The sequence below is a fragment of the Musa acuminata genome, chromosome BXJ1-7, assembly GCF_036884655.1.
Source record: "Musa acuminata AAA Group cultivar baxijiao chromosome BXJ1-7, Cavendish_Baxijiao_AAA, whole genome shotgun sequence".
Lineage (NCBI taxonomy): Eukaryota > Viridiplantae > Streptophyta > Magnoliopsida > Zingiberales > Musaceae > Musa > Musa acuminata.
Genome location: NC_088333.1, coordinates 35,485,443 through 35,506,113, shown reverse-complemented (window position 1 = coordinate 35,506,113; position 20,671 = coordinate 35,485,443). Strand labels below are relative to the sequence as shown.

The window sequence follows — 20,671 nt, the reverse complement described above, 5'->3', positions numbered from 1 at the left end:
ACAAAATCTAAGTAAAAATTAATATTATTATAGGGGACTAATTACATATTATCTCATATAATTAGTTATAGTTTGACTTTACTTTACTTCGATTTATCAGTCAATATTTTCGTCAGTCTCTTATCATTTGCTTACTAACTAAAATTAAATATTTTAATAAACATTTGAGACTTTTCTATATATGTTATACTCTGATACCTTTTTAACTTAAACTCTGTAATGTAAATATATATATATATATATATATATATATATATAATGATTTCTTATTTTGGTCTCTTTTCGGACTGTCGGTCGGGGTTGGGACTTGGATTACCTTCTCGCGACGGACTCGCATCGAAAAAGGGCGCTTTCTTTTCTCTTTCCTCGCTCTATCGGAGATTCGCCGCCTCAGATTTGATTTATTTCGTTCCCCCTCTCCCTATTTCTTACCATCATTTGAACACCAAATAGTCGTTTCACCGATCTCTATTATCTACCTCCCTTTTTCTTGGGTTCTTCAACCTGTATCAAGGATGATTCCATGGGGTGGATTGGGCTGCTGCGCAAGTGCAGCTGCGCTGTATCTCTTGGGGCGGAACAGCGGAAGGTGTGCGCCGTCTCCGGTTAGTTGTCCGTTTGGTCGATTTTAGTGCGGCATGGCGTTGATTCGGATGTGTTTCTTGTGCAGGGATGCGAATGTTCTCAGATCGGTCACCAGAGTTAACCAACTGAAGGATTTGGGTGAGTCCGTGCCCTCCTCTCAAATTCATCTTGTGATCTTCGCTGTAGACATAGGGTCTGTCAACTGGGTCATGCTATTGGGATTTTGTTTGCTGTCTGATTGAAGTATATGAAATTTACTTCACGAAAAGCATCTGTCCCGGCTACTCTGTTTTGATTCGATTAATTTCCTTGCTAGATGGATAAAATTTGGCCATTGTGGTCCCTACCATTTTCTTGCAACGCTTGACGTATTCTATCGCAAAGAGATAGAGGATAATATTTTGTTTGGGTTATCTATGACATCAAGTGGATGTTCTTGCCCGAGCTACTTGGTTATTAGGGTGGATATTGGTCTCGAACATTATGAGATTTGGTATTTTTTAATCCCTAAAAACCAAACAATTTATTTTGGCAAGAATCATCATGTGCTTGTATTTTAAATTTATAGCTGTAAGTTAATTGAGTTTCTGTACTTGCATGCCTAACATATGATTCCAGTTGACACCCATGCTTAATGTTGGGCTTCGTTGTTATGGTTGGCACAAGCAATCCATTCTTGAGCCACCTGTAATGCTTGAAATGATAATTAATACATCATTTTCAAGAAACATTACTAGCTTTTAAAGAAGAGAGTCTCTCTAGGAAAAGTAGGCAATTAGAATGCAAATCCATGTGCGGAAGGCCATGCTGTCCCCACATGTGCATGCTAAACCATAACCAAGTACTTGCACTCTATGGTTACATGGATAAGTTTAGGATCATTGTTTTGAACGCTGGTCTATATGTAACATGGACTTGGTGTTCCACCCTAACTCGACTAATTGGGATCATGGCCTTGAACACATGTCAATATGTATTCTAGACTTGTTGTTCCATCTTAACTCCACTTGCTATGATCGTGGATTTGAATACTGGTATCGGACCAATTTCAAATTGTCAAACTGGTTTAGTACCTGTATATCATTTAAAAAATCGTAAAAAATTAAAATATCAACAATCACCACTCCATATGATTCGCTACTGGTCTGTCGGACCAATAAATATGAACATTATACTTTAAAGTGGCTCAGTGCATGAGGCTCAAGCTGACATAGAGTATAGTGAGAGTCGATGTAAATTACCCATGCAAGCAGAGAGGCTTTTCCATGACTTTGATCCTAGTCACCCAGACCATCAAGACCAACTTTACCATGGCATCAAGACTCACCTTCCCTGGTTTGAGTGTAATTATGTTCATTAAATTTTATAACTTATTGAAAATAGTTAGCATCTGGTGCAAAAATTGTGGTGCACTTTCTGAATAGATCATACAATATCTAGCAGTGGGAAGTCTGAGCTTTGAACTTTCTATATCACTGCTGTGCAGAGCAATGATTCAAGTTCAGACCAATAGAGTAGTTATTGTCATGATTCACCTTACCTGTCCGTACCGATATACCAGTCGGCTATCGGTATTGTGCATACTGAACTGTACCGATGTATCCACACATGGTATGGTGGGACATACCAACAAATCGGTATGTATCGTCCATACCGGTCTCCCATCAGATTGGCATGTACCACTGTCTATATTGGGCGGTACACCATGGTACGACAAACCTTGGTTATTGTAGCAGTAATCTGGTACTTTATAAAAATCATATATGGTTTCAGTTTTCTGGTACTTTATAAAGCTCATATATGGTTTAATACTAACTTTTGTGCTTTCAAGGTTCAGGTATTTCACTATATAATGATTTGTACCTATTCGTATCTTACTGAACACACCATGTCTTGTCAACCAATTTCTCTTGATCTGTGCAATCCTTAAGTATAAGAATTACTTCTTTGGTAGTTGCACATCCATCAGTGGTTTTGGGTTAGTCCCCTCCAATCTTGTCTTTTGTTGCTATTCCAATGAATTTCTCTATGAACTATTAATTACTATGTCCTGTTTTGTTTAGCTGTTCTCCTAGATACTGCTTGCAAGGTCCTTCCTCTTGTTGTTACTGTGACTGGACGAGTTGGTTCAGAAACACCTATCGACTGTGAGCAAAGTGGTCTAAGAGGTGTTATAGTTGAGGAAACGGTACATATTCTGTCGTCACAAAACTTTGAACACTCATTAGATTCAATATTTCGAAGTTGGCTATTTTGTTAGTTCCATCAGATGTAATGTATTCATCTGATACTTTTTCAGGCAGAACAACACTTCTTAAAACATAATGATGCTGGATCCTGGATACAAGATTCTGCTCTGATGCTTTCCATGAGCAAAGAGGTCCCTTGGTACTTGGTCAGTAGTGATTGTGCTGCTTTCTATGCAGGCTCTGGTGTTGTTTTATTTGTATTGCTATATATGAATTAATTGATGAAATTAACATTTTGATGACTAGAATTCTTTTATGATTTTCTTTTTTATGGCTTTTCAGCAATTCTAGGTTTTATTAAAACAAAAGTAGTTGTCCCACAAGATTTGGTGGCAACATGTTTGTTTGTGGAAAATGTACCACGTTATACTGGTAGCATGCTTGGTTTATGCAGGCATGACATTATTCAAACACACATGTCTAAAGCTAGTTACATCCAATATTAATGTATTGCATGCTGAAAGTTGCTGATTTGCTATACTTGGTAACTTTATTCATATAACAAGGTCATAGCAGTAACTGTCTTCACATTTTTGTGTGATGATCTAGGACATCTAATGAGTTACCTTTCTGTTTTAAGTGAAAAATTATGTGATCTTCTTAGAGGCTCAAGGTTGAGTTTAGATTTTTATAGCTTGTTCAAGAAGCTTTACGTGCCCCAGTTATTACTATTAAGGTCCTTATGTTCAGTGAATTCTGTCAATTTTTGGATTCATTTTTTTGGCCTTATCTATTAGTTCTTCCCTATTAACTTATGGCGCAATATGTTTTGTCTCTGAAACTAGATATGTATGTCATAACCAGAAAGACATGCTTGCTTAATACTTAATGTGTATGCGTCAAAGCTACAAATAGTATGCTATTATGTCATACATACTGACCCAACCTGTTATTATTGCCAATATATGGCAACTAGACACTTTTATGCTAATTGGGTTTAGATATCAGGTTCTTTTACGATGATGTTTGAGAGAAAATACTGAACTAAGTTAATTTTGCCATTACAAGGATGATGGGTCTGGACGTGTCTATGTTGTTGGTGCTCGAGGTGCTACAGGCTTGGTGTTAACTGTTGCAAGTGAAGTTTTTGAGGATTCAGGGCGATCTTTGGTCCGTGGGACGCTGGACTACCTACAGGGTCTTAAGGTTTGTAATACCAAATTTCTGAGAGAAAGAAGTTATTGTTACTTGGTCCTTTTTTTGTTGATGACATTTGTGTTTTGTTGTAGATGCTTGGAGTTAAGCGAACTGAGAGAATCCTTCCTACTGGTACTGCATTGACTATTGTTGGTGAGGTAGATAATTGCTGCAGTATTTGTCATCATTCTGAACTTTATTATCGAGTATTCTGATAGCTCAGTTGAAGTAAATAACAACACATTCTGATAGCTCAGTTGAAGTGAAATCATTATGCTATGTTGTAGACCATGGTATTATTGTCAATATCTTCAAGCATGTCTAACTTTCTGTGGTTCTTGTCTCTGAACAGGCAGTTAAAGACGATGTTGGAAAAATCAGGATTCAGCGACCCCACAAAGGGCCATTTTATGTGTCCCCAAAGAACATTGATCAGTTAATTGTAAATCTTGGAAAATGGGCTAGGTGGTTTCCTAGTGATTGTTTGTTTTTGTAAATATTTAATTGCTATACACGATTTACTGATAATGTGAAGATACTCAACAGATGGTACCAATTTGCTTCCATGGGGTTTACAGTCTTTGGGGTCTTTCTGCTTGCAAAGCATGCACTGCAGTATATTTTGGAGAGGAGGAGACGCCGGGAGTTGCAGAAAAGGTAAGCTTTGTATTTTAGTAGCTGTTCAGTAACTAAGAACTGGGCAACTCAATGAATGGCAATGAAATGCTTATCTGTGGCATGATTAGGTGAAAGCTTTGTTATTAATGTTGACATTCAAATATAATCCAGATTGCCTTTAAGGTTAGGATTAGCAAATTGCACACTGGTTCTCATTAGAAGTTTTCCGTGTGTGAATTTGACTTTTTAACATCAAAGAACCCATTGCATCCTTTAGATGTTTATGATGTAAGTATGTCTGGGTTTATGAGACCTCAAAGTATCATCTGGTTGTCACCGAACAGACCTGGAAGAGTCATCATGTTCATTTGACTGACTTAACCAATGTAACATTGAATTCCAATCTATATGGTCTGAATTTAGTCTAGTCTAAGTGATGAATTTAAGGTCCAATTTGATATGACAGTTCTGAATTTTCAAGTATTGATTTGGGTTTGGGGTTTGTAGGCCCCGTTTTGCTTGATCCTTTTAACTTCTTGAATTGGGTTGGAAGAGTTAATTTTGGGTAGGATCTCTATCAAAGCAAATTTCATTTGCACTACTTATATCTAGTATTTGCAATGTGTTATGCCCATCGTATGTTGGAAATGATGTGGATTTTGGAAAATGACACAAAGAAACAACTATGGATTGAAAGAGGAAAAAAAAATCACAGTGAAGTGTTTCCCTTGCAGCGATGAATTCCTACATATAATGTGTGGATTTTCCTTGTTTAGCTATGATCTGGGTTGCAAGCCCCAGGTTCTGACAATTTAATAATAAATATGTATGTTAATTATCTATTGCACATACATGCTTTATTATGAGATAGTATTATAAGTAAATAAGAAGGAATAAAACTTCATTGCTCCACCCCACTAACAGAAGATAAAATAACAGAAAAAAGAATGTGGGAAGGGTGCCCCCACTGTTTGTCTTTCATCATAGGCTTACCATTGTTAGCTGATGCCATGAAGCCAGTATGCTCCTCTGTTGTTGATTACCTTCCCGTTTTGGCATTTTGCCATGGATGACTTATCTTGGCTACTAATGCTGCAGCCACAAACTGAACAGGCCCAGGCAACGTGAATTCTCCATTTGGGAGTTCTTCTGTCATATGTATTGTTTGCCTCTCATCGTGTCGGTCCATCAGTGTGATCGACAAGCTGTGTGCCACAGACATTGTATCACACAACATTATGGATGGCCATATGAGTTACGATCGAGGAGACAAACAAGAGGAAAGAGGAAAAATAAATGCTGGGAAAGGATTATCCATATACTCCTAAAAAATTAAGCCTGGTTCATATGGACCATTATGGAACTACAATCAAATGGTGTGCAAATTTGACTGGTACATATAAATGCGAGATAAGTACTTTTTGAGATGATTCTTATCAATGGAGAAACGGATGATATGGAGTATAACATTATTATTTATCTACTTGCCAAGCAGTTTTTGAGATAGTCAAGTATAGAGCATAATACATGTTCAATTCGACTCTGGTTGATGTTACTAATGCCATTCGACTTTACATTTTGAGATCAATATTTTAAAAAGCGTTAGGCGTCAACGTCCCAAAATGTCCGAGGCAAACTTAGTAACATTATGTAGTTTGGCTAGTTCAATCGAACCAACTAAGCTATTGTTCAATCGAACCAAACTTACTACTAGTTTGGTTCGGTTGCTTCGCTTCAGTCGAGCACTCGCCCAAGGCTCCCGGCACTTGGGTTTAGGCTAGTGCCCATGTGACACTTCATTGAAGCGCATCGCCTGGCCGAGGCTTAAGGCGCTCAGGCCTCGCTTGATCCGAGTGCCTAGGCAAGTGCCCGTGTACCTATTTAAACCCCCCGATTGAGATGATTCTTATCAATGGAGAAAAGGATGACATGGAGGTAAGTTAGAATATATAGTCAAGTAAAGAGCATAATACATGTTCAGTACTTCAATTTGACTCTGGTGGATTAGAAAACAAAAAGGGCTCTGGTGGATGTTACTGATGCCTCAAGGTCCTAAGGGAAATCAAATAGTTACGGAATTACTCTCTCTCTCTCTATCTCTCGTGTTTGTCATTTTAACTGGTCATGTAATACTGAGACTATTTTTTTTAATAAACCCATGCACATATAGTGTTTCCTTCTTTTAGTTGTTCCTGGTTTGATATTATTTGATGCTGTTCATCTTTGCAGGGTTCTCAGTGCAGCAGCAGCGCGCCAAGCACGGGATGCTGAAGGTAGATCTTTTAAGGTTTACTTGTGAAACAGTCGTAAGATAGTACCAACACTCTTCCCTGACTATAACTTTGTTCAGGATCAAACCAAGAGTCTGAAAAACTGTCAGATAACATGAAGAAGGATCATCTGATGTTAGACATATGTGTGATCTGCCTTGAGCAAGAATATAATGCTGTTTTTGTCCCGTAAGCTTGTCAAAACTTTTTTGTTCCTTTTTCAATTCAAATGCAACATAAATTTTTCCCTTTAGTTCATAATTTATTTATGTCCTAGCTTTTTTCGTATGAGCTTATGCCATGCCCCCACTTTTGCAATCGATTTGAAATGACAATTTCAAATAGAAGATTCTTGTATTTGTGGAAGATCAATATGTTGATTTTGTTTGGCAATTTTAGCCTCTTGAGCACAAGAGACATACTATTCTGCTATGCACATGATTTTCTTGTATCATTCTGTTGGTCAATGAGATTTTTGTTACTGATGATGATGTAATGTGATACTTATACCTAGTCTGTTTACTCTTAGCTTCTTTTGATATGACACTAGATACCTGTTGCGTTAATACTTCATATAACATCAAATTCTTTTTTCATAGTTGTTTGATTTTAAATCACTGCAATACATTGTAATTCTGCAAGTTTATATTGCTTCAATAAATATCTCTTATTTGAAAAGATAGATATAGTAAAAGATACGAAGATAATTTGGAATCTTTTAGCATACAATATTTTATTTCTCAAGTTCTATTCAATGTTTTTTAGTGTTTTTTATTTTTATATGGTTTTAAGATTTAGATAGACATGCATTTCGTTTTAGATTATTTTCTCGGCATATTCCTCAGGATGATCCTGATCGACCAATATCATCTATCCTGATTATATTGTTTTCTAGATGAGTTCAATCCTGGTACTAGCACTATGCTTGCAAGTGAGAAGTCAATCATGCATAAAAAGATGTAGAAGAGCAAAGAAACTACAGAGGTGATCTCATTATTCAAGGCAACCCCAAAATAGAATCTCAATAGAAGGAACAAGTGGATTGTTATAGAGATTCCAGTTTTCATTCAGAATTAACACATTTTATGTTTGGCTGTGTTGCATTTTGGAAATCTCTAAATGTAAGATCATCCTTCCTATTTGTTGCAAAACTTCATTTGCATATTATACAAACATTAGGCTAACATAGAATGCTTGACAGATATGTGTCCCAATGACTTATAGTGGCTATTCTTGTGCAACATCTGAGCAAAAATAGGAATTTCACCATTTGAATAGTAATGGAGTCCAACAAAACATTATTACCATTGTGGTGAATGTTGTAGGCTTGAAATTTTTTTCTTTTCTACAGGTTGGTTTTTTGCATGACAATTATCCAACCCAATCTATTTATGATTAGATGAAGGCAAACAATCTGCAGAATAGTTTTAGCAATTATATTTAATACAAAATTACACTAAAAACACAAATAGAAACCATGGGTGACATGAACGATGAATTCTTTGAAAATTAAATCTTTAGGCTTTGGAGGCAAAAGCAATCCATTCAAATCTTTAGTCCAAAGCAAATGCAATTCATCCAGACCTTCAGTCCGCACCTTCAATTCCACTTGCACTTTCTGCCTTCTTTGTGCCATGGATGACATGAGGGACTGAGTAACTGCTAGCTTTTGTATATTAGACCGGTAACAACAAAAACATTTTGCTTATCTTTGCACACCGGACCAATATGTCCAAGAAGATTTAGGTGTCTACAGGGAGGAATGGGGCAAGGTAAGGGGCATTGTAGTATTGGGTAGGCTCCTGCATGGCAACCTGGACCTTGAGCTTACCTTGGGGCCTGCTGAAGGGCAATGGAGCTTGATGTTTTTGGTTACCTATTCGATATAGAGGTCGATGCCATCGATGAGCTTATGGAGGGGGAGGCATGTGGCCCGATTGGTGAGATCCATATCGGTAATAGAAAGACCTGCTACAAAAGCATTCTGATGGAACAGAAGTAGACCAAAGAGGATGTTGGTGTATGTGGATGACGTGGAGGGACAGCACAGAGGCATTGATGGGCTGGTGTTTGCATTCAATCGAGATCTTGGTTGAGAAAGGGGGTCAGGAAGAGGGAAGAAGTGGAGTTAGAGAGGAGGGTGGTGTGGCTATTGGTGATGGCGAATTGGGAGGATGCATATGATTTGAGGCCAGTCTTAACCAAAGAAAAAATTAGAAAAATTATAGATGGTATGCTTGTTCGTATTTCTTTAACAGGTGAATTGTCATGGGCTGGTTGTCTGATTTGCATTTGCTTTGGTCTAGGTTTCCAGGTGGAGCCCAAGCTGAAAAAAAGCTGAGCCACTAGATATCTGGTTTATGAACAGTGCCAGCCTCCTGCTTCATTATTTGCATACATTCATCATTTTTGTTTGTGTTGCATGACTTGACATGTATTCACAGGCTATATGCATGGGACATGCTTATATTATGTATACATGATAAGATGCCCGTTTTAGGTTTTACAATTTTTGGAAAACTTTTGCTACCAGTTCTCACAATCGGCACAATCTGATTTTGTATAATTACCTAATGTTTGAAGGTAATTATTGGTATTCATTCTTCTGGATCTGCAAAATCGGATAGTATTTTGCATAGGAATTATATGCAAATATTGTTCATAGGTCTAAGCCATCATTTGTTATTTTTCGAGGGGAAGACCATGGAATTCTCCTTACTGTAATACTCTTGTTGTTGTTGAGATGTGATGGAATCCATACTTTATTTATCTTTTAAATTTAGTGAGTTATCGTTTTATTAAAGTTAGGTACCCATATATTTCATTGTATTGTATTATTGAGGCTGTATTAGCACAACAATATTTCATACATTTCCTCTGGAAAGTGCTTGAAACGTTCAGATATATTTTTAATGTGCCTCATAGATGAGAATACCATCAAAACTACCCCTTTTCCTTTGTTTTTAGTGCTGTTTGTGCTAATGGTTTTCTTTCATATAAAGCTCACCATAAAATTGGTTATTGTACTAAGAATGGTGTTTTGTACCTTTCCAGGTGTGGTCATATGTGCTGCTGCACCACATGCTCTTCACACTTAACTAGCTGCCCACTCTGTCGTAAAAGAATCGATCAAGTTGTCAAGACCTTCCGTCACTGATATTTTAGAGAAAGCTTAACAATATTCTCATTTGATGCTGTGGCTCTTTTGAAAGATTATGAATGCCAGCTCTAGACTTATCTGTAGCCATTGTCATCTACTGACAGCTGATATAAGCTTGCCAAAGGTAGCCTTAAGGAAGGAATCACATCCTATCTCCGATATTGTCAGACATGTGATTGTTAGATGTGATTGATTTTACAAGTAAGTCGGTGGTTTGCTTCTCTTTGTAAATTGTGAGATTCCTCTTTGGGGAATGTCATAGCCTGATTATGTTCTTCATGGTACAGATTCTCAAATTTACAGTTGTTAGAATTTATGCATTCAAAAAGTGTTCGATTGTATTATAATGATATACATGTGAAAGCGCATTAAGATTTTCGGAACAGAATGAGGAAGAAGGCGAATGTACCCGAGTTATCTATGAAGAACATGGAGAAGTCGCTTGAGCATGGCTACACTCATACAGTATTAAGAATTTTATATGTTGCGACTTTACGACTGTAGTTGTGATATTCAGAATTTGTTATCATATTGTGGCACTTGTTTAAGTAACACTCCGAAATTTGATAAGCTTCTTCTTAATCGTTGTAAAATTACAATTGTTGTAAAATTTGCTGATATGTACAAAGATTCTTCCTAATCACAGGCATATAAAAAACATAGAACAAGAAGACAATCTTTCTAGGAGTGAACTCAAATCGAGTATAATCTTTGTTCTTGACTTGGTGGTGTGCTTGCTTGTGTTTGCTCAGTTGAGTTTCCATTATTGTTTGTCAAATACCAGCAGGGCCTCATGTTGTGGTCCACTTTTGGTTACTATAATTTATCTTCTCTCTTTCATTGGCTTTTTTTGCTTTCATCTAAATAATGTGAACTCTCCCCCTAAAAAAGTCGATGAGGCAACAGAACACGATTCCATCGCAGGAAACAGAGCAAAAATTTCTTGGCATCTCACAAAAGAAAGCAAAGCGATACGCTTTCGTTCCCACTTCGTTTCTACGCCATCCCTCTCTCTCTCTCTCTCTTCCAGCATATACCTCACCGGCACACCATGCATTACTATATTCTCTCTCTCTCTCTCTCTCTCTCTCTCTCTCTCTCAAAAGGGTCATCAAGGGCTTATTAAAACTCGCTCGCTCACCCAAAACCTCCAGTCTTCGGCATACCAACTCTCCAATGGCAAAGGATGCAGCAGACTCCAAGCCGTTGGGCGTGTGCGAAAGGCTCTTCAATGCCCTCTGCTTCAACGCAGCATTTCGGCCCATCCGTCGCCTAACTTTCCACAAGCAACCCGCCACCGCTGACCACTCCGACTTCGGCATGAACGGCCACAAGACCGATCACAGTCCTGCTACTGCAACGAAGCCAAAACCAGCTAAACTACCAGAACCCGATGCCATCACCCTGCCTCCGTCAGCAAAGCCTGTGCGAGCAGCAACGGCGAAAGAACAGCTTCAGAAGGTTGACCCACCACCTCCAACGACAGATAAGCCTATACCTCTTCCAGTTCCACCTCCTCCCCTTGCCACTACCTACAAACCTGGGAGTACAACAGTGCCAAGAGCTCCAGAGAAAGCAGTGCCCATGCCAGCACCACCGGCAGCAGTGGCTGAACCGCAGCCAGCGCCACCGACTGCAGCGGTGACGAGGACGAAGACCATCAACAACAAGGCCGCAGAGTTTATCCAGAGCTCAAGGAGAAAGATCAGGTCTGGGTCCTTTGCAACGACGCCCACTGTGAAGTGAAGTGTTGATACACTGAGGAAACTCCAAACCATTAGTACAAGATGAAGAAGCTTAAGTTTGATGTAGTGTTCCTTACTTTCTCGATTCAATGTACTTGAATAAGAGCTAAAACGGATGCTTGAGCTGCTGCCCCTTTTGTTTGCTTCAAGAACATAAAAGGAAAAGGCAATACTTCTTGAAGCCATGCCTTCTCGTAGCTAGCCCGGATCACGGTTCAATTCGAATCAAAATTAAACTTGGTTAGAATTGAAACCGAACTGACTTGACTGTTTATCATGTAAACTTGGCAAATTATTATTTGGAGTGATCACCAAAAAGATATGAGGCATGCTTACATTCATTTGCATCGGAAACATGGAAGCTTAGCAAGTTTGAGCTTCTATTTGGCTAAAAAAAATATAGGACACTAACAAAGTTAATAAAATATGAACCATGACAATTGCGTTTGATGGAGATGAGAAAAATAAGAATACATGTACCGAGTAAGACTTTTGCCATCAGCCTCGCATTCACTAGCTGGTTGCCTACAGAACATGTTCTCCCAAAGTTTCTACCTGTTTAGACGAGTGAATTGCATATTTGACATTGAACATCAGGTATAAAAGCAAATAAAAATCTGCCAATAACACTCATCAACATTACTAATCGGAACATCATGATCTGATCAGATATTCTGTTAAAGATAACTATAGTGTGAGTTTTATTCAGACATCATCGCATATGGCAAAGGTGAGACTTGGGGGTCTCGAATCCAATTTGTTGGTTGTCACATATGTGATCCCAACAAAATCCTTAGTGTTCATGTTTTTAGCACATGCACATAAAGAAGAATGCAACTTCAAATGAATCGCTAGGAATGGTAACCTAAATATTGTGAGTTAGGCATACTCTGTTTTAGTAATACATAAGGGAATACAGTATCGTGTGATTCAACAATTATCCACAAGTTGAGAGACTCTTAAAGATTAAACATTTATTCGTATTTGGCTCTTCTACACTCTTATCAACCTAATATCCTTCCTGATCGAGACGAGGTAGAAATAGGTAACATGAACAAGCATTTTTTATCAATTCCTGTATTAAAGCAGGCAAGACAATGTGATCGGTTCAATTAGAACATGAAAAGAATGACACCAACACACAGTAGAAGTGTCGCATCAGAGAGGCAGAGGTTCATGGTGGATTAGCTAAGATTAGATTCCACAAAGGAATCATTACTCCTAAAGTTTGATACAACACGCACACTGTTGAATTCTATTTTATAAATTTTCTCGAGAATCTCCAGCACCAATTAGAAAAACGATGAACTATATAGAAAATTATCCCAGAATTGTGGATATCATTCATCTAATGTGCTAAAAGTTAACAGAAATTCCATTTTGAAACTTCTTAATGAGATAAGAAATGGCCATCAGTAAATTAGAAGAAATTGAACAGATGAAATAGCCATCAATAACATACGAGTTCAACAGATTCTATGTAAAACTTAGAAAAATCACTTAGAAACTGACTAGATCATATTGCTGATCATATAGCAGGAATAGTTTCAAAAAGAACATTAATGAACTACAAGGAAAACAAGTTTGATACAGCGATAATTTTCATGGTTGCAGAGTATAAGATGCAGTTTACTTCAAATAATGCTGGCATCTAATCTCACCATCAACAAATCTCATTTAATTCTGACAAATTAGTGGCACAAAACACTAAATATAAAAGTCATTAGAAACTTTCAACCCTGACAATCTCTCTCGACGCCCAAAGGCAGAGATAGCTCTTATAAGACATAAATTTTGGGTTCTAAGCATTTGCTTCCTTTCAATCATTTTTGTGATATTATGCTGTGTATAAGAGAAAATGTTTGTGAACTCACTACAATTCCAACAAATTGTTCGATTTACCATACCATGGTAATATTTCAGATAAAGATTCACAATCTATAATATAATTGCAGATATCATGTCCTAAGGGTTTGCATCATGTAATCAATTAATCACTAAAAGGGTAGATCATAGCTATGCGAACCGGAAGACATAACTCAAACAAGAACCAAAATTTGTGCATGATTTCAAAATTTTCTAGTTCTACAAAGGAAGAATGTATCGCTTTAGGTTCCCCAAACATGGCGCCTACCAAAGTGGATTAATTTCACGATTCGATAACTAAAAGAAGAGCTATGTTAAAAGGAACTCATCGATCCATCCATCCACGAATCCAATGTCAAACCAGAAGACGTGGGGAAACCCAAGACATCAGGTAAAAAAGAATAAGAAGAGGCATAGGGATTCACGAATGCTTCCCTTTCTTCTTCTCATCCTCCGAGTCACGATCACTGGCGGCCGCGGCAGCAGCAGCGTCGGCCAGAGCTTGCTCGGCTCGGAGGATGGGCTCATAATAGTCGGGGTGGGTGTCCATGCACCTCTTGAGGAGGGCCGCGGCCTCGGAGCATTTGTCGACGATGTCCTCGTCGCGCTTCTCGGCCGCCTGCATACACTTCTCCCACGCGACAAAGGCGTCCTTGCACCCGCCGCGCTTCATGAAGAGGCAGAAACCGCACTCCCCCTCCTCCTCCTCCTCCTCCTCCTCTACTTCGCTTCCTCCATTCGCTTCTCCCTTCTTCTCCTCTCCTCCGTCGTCCGCCGCCACCGTTGTTCCCCCGTCCGCGATCGTCTGGTCCGGAGCTGCGGAGGCGGTCGGTAGCGAATCTTGATCGGATCTGGCATGCGAGGGAGGAGAAGAATCCATGATTCTGGAAGGAAGAGGAGTAGTAGTCAAGGTTTAGGGTTTTGTAGTTCTTCGACTCCTCCGGCAGGCTGTGTTTAGATAGGTAAAGATGGGCGGTTTAGTACTAATCCCCTTAAGGTTGGCCTCTAATCCAGAAATCTGGAAATTTTCTTGATTAAAACAGTATATATGATCCCTAATTAATTAGCATACTCTTTTTTCTTAATCTTTGGATTCCTATCAAATATTGGGATAAAAAGATTAACAAAAGAGAAAATTCAAGAAAATTTTGAAGAGTAATTATTTATATATATATATATATATATATATATATATATATATATTATATGACTTGCTTCATTAGAAAAGGCTCAAACACGTACATACCACGCTTCCATCGGGTTACATAGACATAGACGACAGCTTCCTAACGCGAAGTACAGCGACATGCACTAACTTGGGGGCTGTCACTTAAGAGGTAGCGATTGGGTGGGTGGCAACTGCTTCCATGGCTTTCATGGCTTCGAATCTTGGCTCCTTGGCCTGGAACTTATGCCCGACGTAGAGCTTCATGTAATCCTCGAACACGAACCTCGGATAGACCTCCTTCTTCTCCTCCGCTTCCTTCTCCACAAGAGCGGGGGCCGGGAAGATCACAGCGTCGCTCCCGGGGTTGTAGAAGGAGGCAATCGACATCCTGTTGCCATCAGTCTGAGCCACCACGCGGTGCACCACGCTCTTGTACTTGCCATTGGTGATTACCTGCAGACCTCGTTGCATTCAACATCACAGACGACGGGCAGCGGAAACGAGAGCAAAGAGGACCCAAACCTCGAGCTGGTCGCCGAGGTTGACGACGATGGCATGGCGCATGGGGGGCACGTCCAGCCACTCGCCGTCCTTGAGGAACTGCAGGCCGCTGACCTGGTCGTCCTGGAAGAGCAAGATGATGCCTCCGGCGTCGGTGTGCGCCCTCAGGCCCTTCACCAGGTCCGGGCGTGGGCATGGTGGGTAGCTGCTGACCTTGGTCCCAAAGGTTGGCCCCTTGGATCCATTAGAGAAGGCTTTCTTCAGGTACCCCTTCTCCAGCTCCAGGTTCTCACCCAGCAAGTCGAGCAGCCGCTCTGCCAGCTTCTCTATCGCTGCAGCAAATTCCTTCATCGCCTTCCTGCACGCAGTCATCGTCCCAAGAAACGAAACGATGAGCAAGGTGAAAAGACAAGGCTAGAAGATGACATCATGATCAGATCGTGCAACCTATACTGGTCATCAAGATCGGGGATCTCAGAAATGTTGGAGACGGGGAGATGACGCAGGAAAAAGGTGCTTTCCCAGTCGAGGTGGTCGATTTCTGAGTCGGCGTTTTCCAGTGCTTTGTTGGCGAACTCGTTGAACTTTTGCTCCCTGCATTTGTTGTACTGTTCTTTGTTCACCTTCTCCACTTCATCCATGAGGTCATGTGAGATGCCATGGTTTAAAATCTACACACAGATTGCATGCGCAAATAGTACATTTTTAGCAATATATATAGTTCAAAGAAGCAAAACCAGTTATGTATGCTTCAGCACCTCAAAGAAGCCCCATTTCTCGCAAGCATCTCGGAGGATCTCCATGGCTGCTCCTCTCTCCCTTCCCAAAAGCTTCTCCATGTCGATAACCGGAAAGGAATCCATGACACGCTCTTTCTTCCCTGATTGCACTTGTGCTTTCTATCTGGAGTGTGCTAGGTGCTGCTGATTACCAGGCAATTTATAGGCGTTCTTGACGTCGAGGGACGAAATGAATGAAGAAGCAAAGTTGGAGAAGGATCTATCGACGAGAGCAACAGCAGTGGAAGACGTAACGGAGCCGATTCCATAAGGTGACCCAGTTGGCCATCTCTCAGCCCCACCACCTTTGGCCTGGTTCTCCACCCTCCTTGCTTCCACCTCTCGCGTCCCATCACGATCGGGGACCAAGTTTGGCTGCTTCCATCGGTCTCTCCCCTTTGAGGAGACCCGGGAAGGCATCATGTTGTTGAGTTCTTCCATGGCGACGCCTCGCGTGCATGGCTTCCGCTTGGATTGTAGTGACAAATTGCCAACCTCAGAAAGTAACGTCACAGCATCGGCGATGCGTGTGTACTCGTCTTCTCTTGACCTGTTGGCTATACTTCATATCAAAAGAACAGGGATCGATAGGTAGAAATTGTTTCGATTCACAGCTCATTAGAGCGCCCTTTCCACTCGTATCCCTCTCATATGTGAGAAATGGGCCATTCCTGCCTTACATTCAACGCTCGATGGCTGTTCGGCATGTCGGCCATTGCCGTGAACATGAAGTATCCGGTGTGCAAACAGTGTCACTCGGCCGAGGTTCCATCTGGTGACGCATGGATCTCCGTTATCTGGGTATTTTCTCATTCTTCGATCATAGATCGCTATAACTATAACCAAATCACCATCTCTACGTGAGATGAACAGGTCATGGGAAAATCCTCGCTCGGCTAGTTATATAGACTCCCTTTCTCCGGTTGGTGGCCACAAGAAAGCAATGGGTTCAGAATGTGGTGTTCTCGTGAAGCAAGCAAACAATTCAATTGATCACATGAAAGCGGCAAGCATATTCTGCTTCAAGTTTTATGAGGTTAAATCAATCAACATTAGGATATTTCTCTTAGATTCGGTGCTGCCTCATCATGAACAGAACAGTTTGACAGAGGAAAACAGGAAGAAGATGCACATGGGAATATTCCTGGGTTGCACAAGTTTGCCCAGTAAAGCAGGTAATCTATAACAACTTAAGCTACGCTATGAATCTACGTGAAAGAAGAGCACAAGAAACAGAGCTATAAACAATGCAAGAAGAGAGAAAAGAGAACCAACATCAAAGATTGCATTGCCGGAAAAAACACCTCCATGCAATCTGCTGTTGTGCAACAGCAGATGTGCAAGTAAGATGAGGACACATTGTGCACCCAAACATGACTTGTCGGCAAGCTTTGGTGCATGTAGGCTCACGCATGTTTATCGTATCTTCTTCAATTGTTGGTTCGGTGCCTGTCACATGTTTGCAGCTATGCATGACTTGCCGGCAAGCTTTGGTGCATGTAGGCTCACGCATGTTTATCTTCTTCGATAAAACGCTGGCTGAGCGCAGCACTACAGCTCAAATCAGGGACAGGTAAAGGATGATGATGCCAATTCACCCTGTTGTCAACAGAGTCATGTTTATGTCTGTGAGACACACACGTACTGTAAGAAAACCCACTTGAGACACGATCACACTGTCGACGGTAGCATTTAACATCGACTTCACTCACTGGTTCACCACCACAGTGAGAAGATTCCTGTACCAGGGCACAAACTCCCAAACTAGAAGTCAAGCTCTACATCTTCCTAATGCCAAAGAACCTTTTGTCAACAGAGACACTACAGTAGCGTGAAAGAAGCTTTACGACTCAGGGAAGAAGAACAGCTTGCTCTGCATCCTCTGCTTTTCCTGGGACTGAAGTTGTATCACACACCAGCCGGGGAAAGAACTCCATTGCTGCATCTTATTCTTCCTCTCTGGCCTGCTTTGATGCGTGACCATTCACATGCAGTGCAGTAAGAGTGGTTAGGTTCCTTTCATCATCCATTAGACTGCGTGCTTTAGCCGTGTAAAGTGATATGGAAAGAATGGCTTTGCTTCATAGGTCTATCAAATAAATCTACTTCAACTGGACATTAGCATTAGGAGCCTGTGGGAAAGGAACAATATTTGCTATGGTGTTAGGATACTGCCCAATTCTACATAGATCCAATTCCACATCCCAAATTGGGTCTCCTACTGTCACAAGTGAGTCATTAGTAGTGATATTTCTGCACTCCCAACTTACAGAGAAGGACATTCTCTCTAGTTGCAAACCTCAGCAGGAAGAATGTATGGGTGAAAGTGTTAGAAGGCTGAGCGTCGTCATCGTCGGTGGGGGTGATACTCTTGTGACATAGGATCCATCCTTTGGATTAACTAGTTCAAATTCGAATGTACGACAAATCTTTGTGTGCAGTTAAAGATAGTTACAAAACTTCCTTGGAGCTCTTTACAATAAGGTATAAAAGAAGAATTTTCTCGAATTATTGATATTTATATTTTCATATCTCATATTATTAATTTGATCGTTAGAGGAATTCGATGTTATCACGTTAGAGATCCTCGGACTTCCTTACGTATTTGAACTTGAATCAAGTTGATTAAAACATCAATAATATTTTTTCCTTACAGAGATAAAATATTCTTTGAATATTTTTTTAATATTAGTAATTTTAGCAAAGGACCTAGATTGTAAATAGATAAATGACATGGACTAAAATATAAAAAAAGGGCGCAGACACCGCTTTCCCACCGCCCCCTCAGAACCACCTCTCCAAGTGAGGAGGGCTTGGGATAAGAACAGAGAAGAAGAGAAGAGGGAGAGGAGAAGGAAAAAAACAAAGAAAGGAAGAGGGAAGAACGAAGAAGAAGAGAAGGGAAGGAAGGGGGAGGGAAAGGAAAGACAAGAACAAAAGAAAGGGGGAAGAAATAAAGGATCGTGACCAAAAGAAAGAGAAGAGGTAAAAAAAAGGAAGAAGAGATGAAGAGAAAAAGAAAAGATATGTAAAAAATGAGAAGAAAATTATGAATGATTCAGTTTAACATCAGATAGATTCAGATCAGTCGAAAAAAATTATATCATATATGGTTTTAAATTTTCTTGTATTCTAATTAATTAGAATTATATTTTGAGTTATAAATGGATGAATCCTGATGTTCTTAGTGAACTGGATATTTATATTAGAAATGAAATAAAAGAAAAAATAATTATATATATATAAAAAAATCAGAATATATTATATCAAGGATATGCAATGAGATGAGGGTAAGATTATATGAGATATGATTTAAATTCTCTTGTATTCTTATTAATTACATTTATTTTTTAAATATAAATAGATGAATTATGATGTTATTAGTGGATTGAATATTTATGTTAAAAAATAAAAAGAAAAAAATAATTACATTTATTTTTTAATGCATAATTTCATTTCTAGTATTGTTATTATTATACATTTCTTAACTAAGCTTTGTACATCTCTGTTTCTTCTTCGAATTCTTCTTTCCTCTATCATATCATTCTCCACTGTAAAATTCTTTTGCCTATGAGGTGGAGTTTCCTGAGGCTTAGTCATTATGCCTCATGTTACATAGAGATCATAGATAAACATAATCTTGCATTAACATTGTCACTGTTTCTCCAAGGTTTCAACTAGCTTCGAGCACATCTCTTAGGCATGCACTTCTAAGCTTGGGAACATATTTTGTTCTTTTTGTTATCTACATGTCTGTGCATCTTCCACTCATCTACCTCATGTGGTATTAATTGCGTTACACCAGGATGACACTTCACCTTCATCCCTTTTCTTGGGATGTTTATGCTTAAGCTTCGCTTTGGTAGGGTAAGAGGGCTTAATTCAGCATCTCGGTTTTGGTAAGGTCACTTGTGATTACTTCTTATTCCACAGGAAGACTCCCGACTGTGGCTTAGTCGTCTTCCAGTAGGTGTGAGAAGAAGCCTTGGGCGAGGGGAAGCAACAGTAACACAGTCTTAAATGAGGCGATGGGGACATATACCAATCTCCATGGAGCTGATCACATGCTCCTTTCCTATCAGCGCTGTAGGTTGTGGGATGTGCTTTCACTTCGCATCTTTATCTTAGTCGGTTGGTCTGGTTTGACTCCAATATGAGGACGAGAAAGAAGATGACTACTTGCGTGTACATGAACTGTAGGGCCTTCGATGGACCACCTCTTTATGACTATAACTTGCATGATTTAAAGGCAGGAGAGCAGTCGATGTGCGTGCTTTCAGGACGGCTTTATATATATTGTGGTAACACTCATTTACCTGAGAACATACCACTATGGAGAAGCTCAGATCTGCATGAGTAGATGTAGATGTAGATGTAGATGTAAACCATGAATGCTCTTTTATCCAAAGAAAGAAGAAAGTTCTAGCAAGCCTCATGTATGTTACCATGTTCGTTGTGTTGATGTTAGATGAATGTGATCTTCTTTGGATTTTTCCTTCTGACCATTGTGTAGTTGACGTAAAACTGGAGAAGTTTACTGCAGACATTTCTTTCGCTTCTTACTCTTCTGGGAGAACATGGAGTTACGAGCAT

General features: G+C 39.7%; 4 protein-coding genes across 4 annotated transcripts; 2 read left to right on the top strand and 2 right to left on the bottom strand.

Annotated features, from left to right (window-relative positions):
- Positions 1-272: 272 nt before the first annotated feature.
- On the top strand, positions 273-10,360 carry LOC135679128 (E3 ubiquitin-protein ligase SP1-like). The gene is made up of 11 exons (XM_065192558.1): positions 273-589; positions 671-723; positions 2,649-2,773; positions 2,885-2,980; positions 3,843-3,980; positions 4,064-4,129; positions 4,324-4,436; positions 4,518-4,628; positions 6,819-6,862; positions 6,940-7,048; positions 9,914-10,360. The coding sequence occupies exons 1-11, from the start codon at positions 516-518 to the stop codon at positions 10,014-10,016; spliced, it is 1,032 nt and encodes a 343-aa protein (XP_065048630.1). The 5' UTR covers positions 273-515; the 3' UTR covers positions 10,017-10,360.
- A 554-nt stretch (positions 10,361-10,914) lies between these two features.
- On the bottom strand, positions 10,915-14,730 carry LOC135679129 (uncharacterized). The gene has a single exon (XM_065192560.1). The coding sequence runs from the start codon at positions 14,508-14,510 to the stop codon at positions 14,052-14,054; it is 459 nt and encodes a 152-aa protein (XP_065048632.1). The 5' UTR covers positions 14,511-14,730; the 3' UTR covers positions 10,915-14,051.
- LOC135679715 (vegetative cell wall protein gp1-like) lies at positions 11,196-11,765 on the top strand. Its single transcript, XM_065193697.1, has one exon. It carries the CDS (start codon positions 11,196-11,198, stop codon positions 11,763-11,765), a length of 570 nt encoding a protein of 189 aa, XP_065049769.1.
- Positions 14,731-14,776: 46 nt separating the features above from the next.
- Positions 14,777-16,228, bottom strand: LOC103992167 (1-aminocyclopropane-1-carboxylate oxidase). The gene is made up of 4 exons (XM_009411773.3): positions 16,058-16,228; positions 15,747-15,970; positions 15,321-15,657; positions 14,777-15,251 (listed from the first exon to the last, which is right to left on the bottom strand). The coding sequence occupies exons 1-4, from the start codon at positions 16,160-16,162 to the stop codon at positions 14,961-14,963; spliced, it is 957 nt and encodes a 318-aa protein (XP_009410048.2). The 5' UTR covers positions 16,163-16,228; the 3' UTR covers positions 14,777-14,960.
- Between the last annotated feature and the right edge of the window lie 4,443 nt (positions 16,229-20,671).